At 53.3% G+C, this 8,782-nt stretch overlaps 2 protein-coding genes across 2 annotated transcripts; both read left to right on the forward strand.

Moving 5' to 3' along the window:
• Positions 1–3,594: 3,594 nt before the first annotated feature.
• On the forward strand, positions 3,595–4,074 carry LOC139780114 (uncharacterized). The gene has a single exon (XM_071718614.1). It carries the CDS (start codon positions 3,595–3,597, stop codon positions 4,072–4,074), a length of 480 nt encoding a protein of 159 aa, XP_071574715.1.
• Positions 4,075–7,704: 3,630 nt separating this feature from the next.
• On the forward strand, positions 7,705–8,397 carry LOC139780115 (uncharacterized). Its single transcript, XM_071718615.1, has one exon. The coding sequence runs from the start codon at positions 7,705–7,707 to the stop codon at positions 8,395–8,397; it is 693 nt and encodes a 230-aa protein (XP_071574716.1).
• Positions 8,398–8,782: the final 385 nt, after the last annotated feature.

The raw sequence follows: 8,782 nt of genomic DNA on the forward strand, positions 1-8,782 counted from the left end.
AGAACGAGAGAAGTGCTGGTGGTAAGGCAAAGGCTAAGGAGTCTGGCACAAAGACTCCCGCTTCCAAGAATAACAACAAAGCCTTCACCAGCAAGACTACTCCTGCCCCCGCTCCCGCTAAAAGTGCTGCCGGGGCCCAGGCAGATACCTGGGCTACGGTAGTCAGGCGTGGAAAGGGGGGGGCAGGGGAGTAAGAAGTCGACGGCTGGCAAGGCAATAAACGTTGGCAACGCTTCTTCAGGCTCGAAGAACAATGCCAAAGTTACGCCGAAACCTGCCAAGCCTAACGCGGCCGGGAAGGCTTCCAACTCTGGTAAGAGAAAGTTGCCGCGTCAGCGGCAATAACTATTACCAGCTTGAACGGGGAATATGATTCCCTAATGCAGGAGGTTACCAAGCACATTTCCCTTAAAAACTTGGGAATAACCCGGGGGTTCAAACCCAAAAGGGCCCAGACGGGCGCCTTACTGATAGAGGTACCGGGTAAAGACGGCGCGGCTAAGGCGAATGTCCTAGCTGAGCGCCTGTCCACTCTTTTTGCGGGACGGCCAGGTGGCTAGACCTTGCAAGACGGGAGAAATGAGAGTTCTAGACATACTAGATTCAGTTACTGAGGTGGAGCTGGCCTCGGCGATAGCTAAAGCCGGCGAGTGTGAGCCCACACACATCCAAGTGGGTGAGTTCCGCAGGGGGCCCAATGGATTTAGGACCGCCTGGATCAGGTGCCCCCTAGCGACTGCGAACACAATTTTGGGAAAGGGCAATCACATCTAGATCGGATGGTTCGTTGCCCGTGTGCAGGCGCTCGACAACAGGCCCCTCCAATGCTTCCGTTGCTTGGAGGGGGGCCACGTTCGGGCGCAGTGCACGAGCGTAGTGGACCGAAGTTCTCGCTGCTTCAGGTGCGGCGAGGAGGGCCATAGAGCACGAGACTGCTCGGCCGCACTTAGGTGCCCGTTGTGTGCCGACCTCGGCAAACCAGCGGGTCACCGAGTGGGCGGAAAGGCCTGCGCTTCTTCCAGGAAGAGAACTAAGCCTGGCAGTAGTGCAATTCTGTAACTTGTTATGCCGTCGTTATGAGCTATAACGACAATTGCGCAGCTTTTTTACCATATAAAATATCTGCGCAACGATAGTCGATACCTCATAACAAGTTACAGAATCGCACTACTGGGGGCCTAGACCTAAACCCCCCCCCCCCCCGGCTGCTAATGGGGAGACCGAGATGGAGTTGGAGGTGTCCGAAAACTCCCGCCTTATCGCCGGACTTATCACCGGACCAGTACGGTTTCCGAGAGAGCAAGTCTACGGTTGACGCAATTAAGCGCATCCGTGCCCTCTCGGAGGCCGCTGCGGAGGACGGCAGGGTAGTTTTAGGAACGTCATTCGACGTAGAGAATGCGTTCAACTCCCTGCCGTGGCCGGTTATCAGGGGGGCACTCATCCACCATAATGTGCCCCTGTATATAATGGCCGTGCTTTATGATTATCTCCGGGACAGGAGATTGGTCTATACAGACCGAAACGGTGTTGTGAGGGTCAGGCTGGTCGTACGAGGGGTTCCACAGGGGTCGGTGCTCGGTCCGCTCCTGTGGAACCTGGGCTACAATGCGATCCTGCGCGCTGCTCTCCCCCCAGGATGTTGGCTAAATGGATTTGCCGACGACAAATTCCTGGGGGGTCGAGGGCGACAATTGGGAGGAGGCCATTCGCAGAGCGAACGTCGCGGTGGCTAAGGTGGTGGCTGAGATGAAGAAAGCGGGCCTAAAGGTGGCTCCCCATAAAACTCAGGTGGTCTTCTTCCACGACCGCTCCTTGGGGAAGCCACCTAAGGCCCACATAGAGGTAGGGGAAACCCGAGTCCCCGTGGAGGCCCACATGAAAGTGTTGGGCCTCTGGTTAGATGGCACTTGGAGCTTCGGCGAGCACTTTGCTCGCCTGGCTCCCAGAGCACTCGGCGTGGCTAACAGCTTAGCCAGGTTAATGCCGAATCTGGGAGGGGCGAGCGGTCGTGCTCGCCGACTTTACGCCGCGACCGTGCAGGCCGTGACGCTCTACGGCGCCCCTGTGTGGGCGTCAGCGGTGGAGGGCTCCGCGCGCATAAAGACGCTTCTACGCCAAGTTCAGCGCGCGGTAGCCCTGAGGGTGTCACGGGCATACTGCACGGTCTTGCATGATGCGGCGACGCTCCTGGCGGGACTTCCCCCACTGGAGCTTGCAGCGAGGCTACAAGCCGAAGTTTATCGGCGCACAAGGGAGCTGCAAGCTCGGGGGATGCCAGTCCAGGCCAGGGCGCGTAACACAATAAGGCTCCAAGAGAAGGCGGCCCTTGTAAGGAGGTGGCAAAAAGTTTATCTTGCCGCCCCAAAATGGGGCAAAAGGACCGTCGAAGCCATCCGACTCTGCCTGGCAGATTGGCTGGGCAGTCGGGGTCTCGGGGTTTCGTATCACTCGGTGCAGGTGCTGACCGGACATGGTTGTTTCGGGAAGTACCTGCACCGAATCAAGAAGGAAGCCACCGCCAAATGCCACCATTGCGACGCGGAGGAGGACACGGCGCAGCACACGCTGGAAGAATGTCCAGCGTGGGCAGTACAGCGCCGTGTCCTACAGGGGGAGGTCGGAAATGACCTCTCCCTCCCGGCCATAGTGGCGGCTATGGTCGGGAACGAGACGAGGTGGCGGGCATTCCTGGCCTTCTGCGGCCAGATAATGTCCGCCAAAGAGGAGGCGGAGCGGATCCGTCGTGGGGAGCGTGAACCCCCGGCGACGGATTCCTCCGAATAATGATTTCTTCGGCGGACCATGGGGGTTATGATGGGGTTCCCTTTAGGAACTTTCCGTACCCTGCCCTCTTGGTCCTGCCGATCTCCACCGATCAATCGATGGAGAATTGCCGCAACCATATAATTGCGGCAAGAGAGGTGCTGTATCTCCGGGTTCCTTCACCCGACGGTGGAGGGACCCGGAGGAGGGGAGGTTCGACATTCCGGATGGTCCCGGGTGTCGAGCCAATACCTCCCAAACAACGGGAGGGGTGGCGGGGTGGGTGGTGCCCTCACTCTGCCACATATCGATAAGTGGATTCCTATAAAGAAGAGTCCCCGAGCTTCAATGGCTCGTAGGAGGAAGCCCAAATCGGGCTAAGCATCGGGAACGTCCTGGATGTAGTTATTAAAAGTTCCCGGGCGTTCCCAATAAGGCGCAAGGCTGGCACCCGTGTGGTTTTAGTGGGTAGGCTGCGCGTGTTGCTATCTGCGGCACGAGTGGAATCCCACACTCCCCTCGTCACTCGACCAGGAGGGCGGGGGGGGGGTCTTCCCCTCTTCGGAGGGGCTATTGGGTAAACCGGGCTTCGGCCTGGGACCCCAATAGTTGAAGATTTTCACACGTAAAAAAATACTATGTATGCTGGACGGCACGTGGAGTTTCGGCGAGCATATAGCCCGTATAACCCCCCGGGCAACGACAGTGGCACAGAGCCTCTGCCGGCTGATGCCCAACCTAAGGGGGGTGAGCAGCAGCGCTCGCCGACTCTACTGCGGGGTAGTACAGTCGGTAACTTTATATGGGGCCCCGATATGGGCCCCATTGATGGCCACCAATGAGAGCCTAAAGGCACCCGTGAGGAGGGTGCAAAGGCTGGTGGCCACAAGAATTGCGAGAGGTTACCGCACTATCTCGCACGCGGCGGCCTCGACCCTGGCCGGGCTCCCACCGATGGAGCTCCTCGCCGAAAAGTACGCTTACGTCTTTTGGCGTACGCGGGAGCTCCAGAGGATGGGAGTACCAATGACGGGCGGGGTCCGCGCGGCTGTGCGCAGGGAGGCCGCGACGACCCTCCTCGCCAAATGGCGAGCGTATCTCGAGGATCCGGGATTATCCGGCAGGAGGGTCGTCGAAGCCGTCCGGCCATGTCTGGAGGAATGGGCCTCCAGACGGGGACGCGGATTGACATTTCATATGTCACAGGTGCTCACCGGGTACGGCTGCTTCGGTGAGTACCTGTGTCGTATAGGGCGGGAATACACCACGCAGTGCCACCACTGCGGAGAAGACATGGACTCGGCGTAGCACACGCTGGCACACTGTCCAGCGTGGACCGAGGAGCGCCGGGTCCTCCGCGCCAGCGTTGGCCGGGATCTCTCCTTCCCGGCCATAGTGGCAGCAATGGTCGAGAGGGAGGAGAATTGGCGCGCCATGGCTGCGTTCTGTAACGCGGTCATGAGCGCCAAGGAGGCGGCAGAGCGGATCCGACGCGGAGAAGTCACCGCGCCGGATCCAGCTAATGACACGAATGGCGGAGGGACCTTCGTCCGGCCGCGGGGACCGGCTCCCCGCCGGCGACACTGACGGAAACCTCCGGACACCCCCGCGCTCCCATAAGGGACGCGGGGGAATACGATAATAGGGGGTGGTGGGGAGAAGGAAACTCCTCCTCCTGAATAACAAACCCCCCTGCTCTCCCCCCTCCTCCTGGGGGGGGGGGGAAGAAGCAAAGAGGGAAAGGTCCCCCGAGTGAAGGGAACATAACTCGACACCCGGGGGCAGACAAAATCGCCCGCCCGACGGCGGGCGTGTCGCTGCGAGCAGTTCGCGGGAGGGAGAGAATGGTGAGTTTAGCTCAAGCCCTGTCTCTCTCTCGCGGACGGTGGATGTCGGAATCCGAGCTGGGAATCTCGGACCTGTTCCAGCCTCCGCCAAACAACGAGGAGGAGCCGCGGGGAGAATGGTGGCCACTCCCCGCCACAAATAGATCATCCCTAAAGGGAGCCCCCGGGAACAGGGGCGGGACTGAAGCGCAGTCAGCGCTGGGCGGTGGGTGTCCCGGAAGTCATGATTAAGTTCGTTCCCGGGGCACCCGCCACAACGCGATAGAGGGCCACCTGCGGGGGTTTATGAGGGGTTTTACGAGGGCACACCGCGGCGCGCGCAGAATCCCACACTCCCCTCGTCTTTCCCAGACTTCCCCTTCGGGGGCTACTGGGTAAACCAGGCTCTTTATGGGTCTGGGATCCCAGTAGTTAAAGATTTTCCCCGCGTACCAAAAAAATGGGTATACTATGTATAATATGTGTACGTTTTATACCACCAATATTAGCTTTATAGGCTCGTAGCTTAAAAACTAGCATATTTTGAGGGTTGTGCCCATTTGAAATTTTGATCGGAATCACACAAACTACACTTTTCCGTAGTTTTGGTCGATTTTAACGGCGGCCACTTTTTTCATATAATTAGTGCGTGGTCCTTTCAATCCAAAACTTTATTGAAAGCGTGCTTGCGCTTACATGCAACCGAACGCGATTCCTTTGTGATACGGATTATCACGATCTCAAACACATAAACATACATCTCCAAAATGCTTCATTAGAAAGTTATAACCAAAATACGAAATGTATAAAAAACAATTTTATTTAAGTTTGTATTTTAAAGTACCGTCCTTCTCTCTCCTGTCTATCCCTGTCAATACAAGCTATACAATGTAATATTGAATTTATCACTCTAGAGATTTTATGTCAATTTTACTTTATTTATGCAGCTGTATACAAACTTCCACTTTTTGGGACAATGTTCTACATGGTACATACTGCTTGGTACTAGTAATCATAAAAGTTTTTACAATTACCTTCAATCATTTTAAATAACAAATACAATTAGAAGGATAAAATAATTGGCACGTTACTTATTAATGGCAAAATTATTATTTCCTCGATACAAAATTCTAACTTTTGCTATAACTTTTTTTAAAAAAGCATTTTGAGATCTATGTTTATATAAAATATTTTATCTTATTTCTGCTCATAGAGCTTGCTACTAAAGTTTGTACATTAAATAACAAATACAATTAGAAGGATAAAATTGGCATATTACTTATTCATGGCAAAATTATTATTTCCTCAATACAAAATTCTAACTTTTGCTATAACTTTCTTTAAAAAAGCATTTTGAGATCTATGTTTATATAAAATATTTTGCCTTATTTCTGCTCATAGAGCTTGCTACTAAAGTTTGTACAGAAATATATATATGTATGTATGTATGTCTTTATTGTTTGTCCCCGCAGGGTTTGCAAGGCGTTTTTAAGGAACGGTCCCAAACCTTTACAATCCTCCTCACTTAACCACATACATAGAATTTTACACAGTTGGCGTTTTTTAGGGACGTACCCAACCCTTTACAATCCTACCCCTTCCTGACCCGACCTGACCATTACGGCCCTTTACATTCTTTTCCCTCCCTCCCTTCCTCGCCCTCTACCCTTTCCCTTTCCTTTAAGGCTACCTCCTCCCCCTCTCCTTCCCCTTCAATCTCCTCACTCTGTCACTCTGTCTCCGCACCCCGGCGCCTTTCACTCTCTCCTCCCGCGACTCGTTATCCTCCCCCCTCAACTCTCCTCCCATTTCCCCTCACCTTCGTTCCACACAATCTCCCTTCCATTCACCCATGTTCTCTTATTTTCCACCCTTGTTCTTCTTTCCTTGGCTCTCTCTTTCCTTGCCTTCTCGAGCAGCCTCCACCTCGTCTTTCTTTCCTCAATGGGTAGGTCCTCATCCACCCCTATCCCCCACCTCTGTCTAATTACCCCATATCTTCCTAACAGCTCCTCTCTCTCCCTCTCATCCTCCATCTCCACTATTAACACCTCCCTCCCTCTCTCCCCGCTTTTTTCCCAAACCCTTCTGATTCTCGGCACCCTACCTAACACCTTCTCAGCCACCCTTTCCATCATACCCCTCCTCTCTTCTGCGTCCCTCCCGTCTAGCCCCCTCCAGACTACATTCTTCTTTCTTCTCTCCCTCTGTTCCCTCTCCTCCACCAGCCTCCTTACTCTCTCCTTCAGGCTCGTCAATTTCCCGCTCTCTTCCTTCTCTCTTCCTTCCACCTTCTTCTGTGGTCCTCCCTCTTCTCCTTGTACCCCACCCACTCTTTCGCCTCTGACCCCCCTTCTTCCTTCCCCACGTTTTCTCTCTCTCTTTTTCTCTGCTCCTCCCTTCGCTCATCCTCTCCCCCACTCCCCATCTTCCCAACTCTTCTCCTTGCCTCCTCATCCACCCATCTTATAATATTTTCCCCTTTGTCCCAAACTAGCTTCCTCACTTCCTCTCCCCCTTCCCTGGACTCCCTTGATGTCTCTCTTCCTCCCGCCGCCACTATCTCCCCCATTTCCCTCCTCTCTCCTGCAACCTCTCCCTCTGACTCCTTCCACCACTCCACCTTGCTGCTCTTCTCTTCCGACTTGGGTCCTGCCTCGCTCTCTGCGCCCTCCATTCCTTTCACCCCCCTTTCCTTCCCTCCAGCACCCTCCTAATCTTCTCTAGCTCTTCTGCTATCTTGTTCCACACCCTCATCATGCTCTGCGACTCCTCCATCTTCCTCGTCTATCTTCCGTCCCCTTCCTTCCTCTTCCTTCTTCTTCTCTACCTGCGCCTCCTCAGCTGTATCCCTCTTCTGCGTCTCTGCCTCCTTCTGCCTCAGTCCTCCGCTCCCCTCCTAGCTCTCCTTCCACTCCTCCCCTACTCTCACGAATTTCTTCTTCCTCCTACAAACAAAACCTTCTCAGATCCTGCCATCCTCTCTCCTTCTCTCTCTCTCTCTCTCTCTCTCTCTCTCTCTCTCTCTCTCTCTCTCTCTCTCTCTCTCTCTCTCTCTCTCTCTCTCTCTCTCTCTCTCTCTCTCTCTCTCGATGCGAAGCTGACTGCTTTCATGGAAAAGTCAGATTCGAAGCTGTCTGTGTTTATTGACAGTCAGCAACGCACTAATAAAGAAATCAGTGACAAACTTAGTCACTTAAATCGTCTTACTGATACTGTAGCTGAAAATAGTCGGCGTATCGCGCAATTAGAGTTAGACAATGCTAATCTCGTTCGTGAGATCCATGAACTGAAGTCTGCTCGGCCAGCTCACGACGCTCATTTGTGTAATGAACTTATTGTTTCCGGCTTGCCGTCGACGACATCCATTACTCCTGTGAAACTCTCTGAAAATGTGCTCGCAGCATTAAATGTACCTCACTTGGCTAGTCATGTTCTTGGCGTGAGAATGGTCAACGGAGTACCGGCTGCTACTCAGGGCAGTTCCAAGGTGACTGCAGCGTCGAGTTCGATGATTGTCACTCTTGCTTCTAGTACTGTGTGTGATGCAATAATTTCTAAAAAGCGTGAAAAGGGTGCTCTCAAACAGCGTGATATATGTGATGCTGGTTCCGATCGATATGTATACGTAAATGTACTGCTCCCTAAGTGCACGTATGACTTGCTACAGCGAGTCAAGCGTATTGCCAGGGAGAACGCCTATAAGTTCGTCTGGGTTAAAAATGGCCATATATGCGTAAGGTCTTCCGACGGACAGCCCATTATCTGCATTGACTCTGATGCTGATCTCGCTAAACTGGTCTGACGCGTCTCGCTGGCTCGTCCGTTGCCTTCGATCGTCCGACATGACTCTGCATGTAATCCTTCTTCGCTTCGCATTGCGCAGTTTAACGCCAATTCCCTTCGTGGGCATATCGACTTTATTCGCTTACATTTTAGTACTAATTCTCATCACATAATTTCTGTATCTGAAACGTGGCTTCATGCGGGTGTGTCGGACGATCTTGTGGCTTTGGATGGCTACTTTCTGGTTCGTCATGACCGGGTGGGGCGTGTGGGCGGCGGCGTTGCTTGCTACGTGCATGATTCATTAAAAGTCAGGTTAATTGCAACCTCTATCGGGATTGAGTTTAATGCTCCGGAATATATTATGATTGAAATTCGGTTGCCGAGTGATGAAGCAGTGTTGT

The sequence above is a fragment of the Temnothorax nylanderi genome, unplaced genomic scaffold (genome assembly GCF_030848795.1).
Source record: "Temnothorax nylanderi isolate EJ_2023f unplaced genomic scaffold, tnyl_v1.0 TNYL_tig0263_pilon, whole genome shotgun sequence".
Taxonomy (NCBI): Eukaryota; Metazoa; Arthropoda; class Insecta; order Hymenoptera; family Formicidae; genus Temnothorax; species Temnothorax nylanderi.

Excerpts from the sequence above, each read along its gene's own strand:
- LOC139780115 (XM_071718615.1), top strand. The coding sequence starts at position 7,705 with ATGGAAAAGTCAGATTCGAAGCTGTCTGTGTTTATTGACAGTCAGCAA.
- LOC139780114 (XM_071718614.1), top strand. The coding sequence starts at position 3,595 with ATGGCCACCAATGAGAGCCTAAAGGCACCCGTGAGGAGGGTGCAAAGG.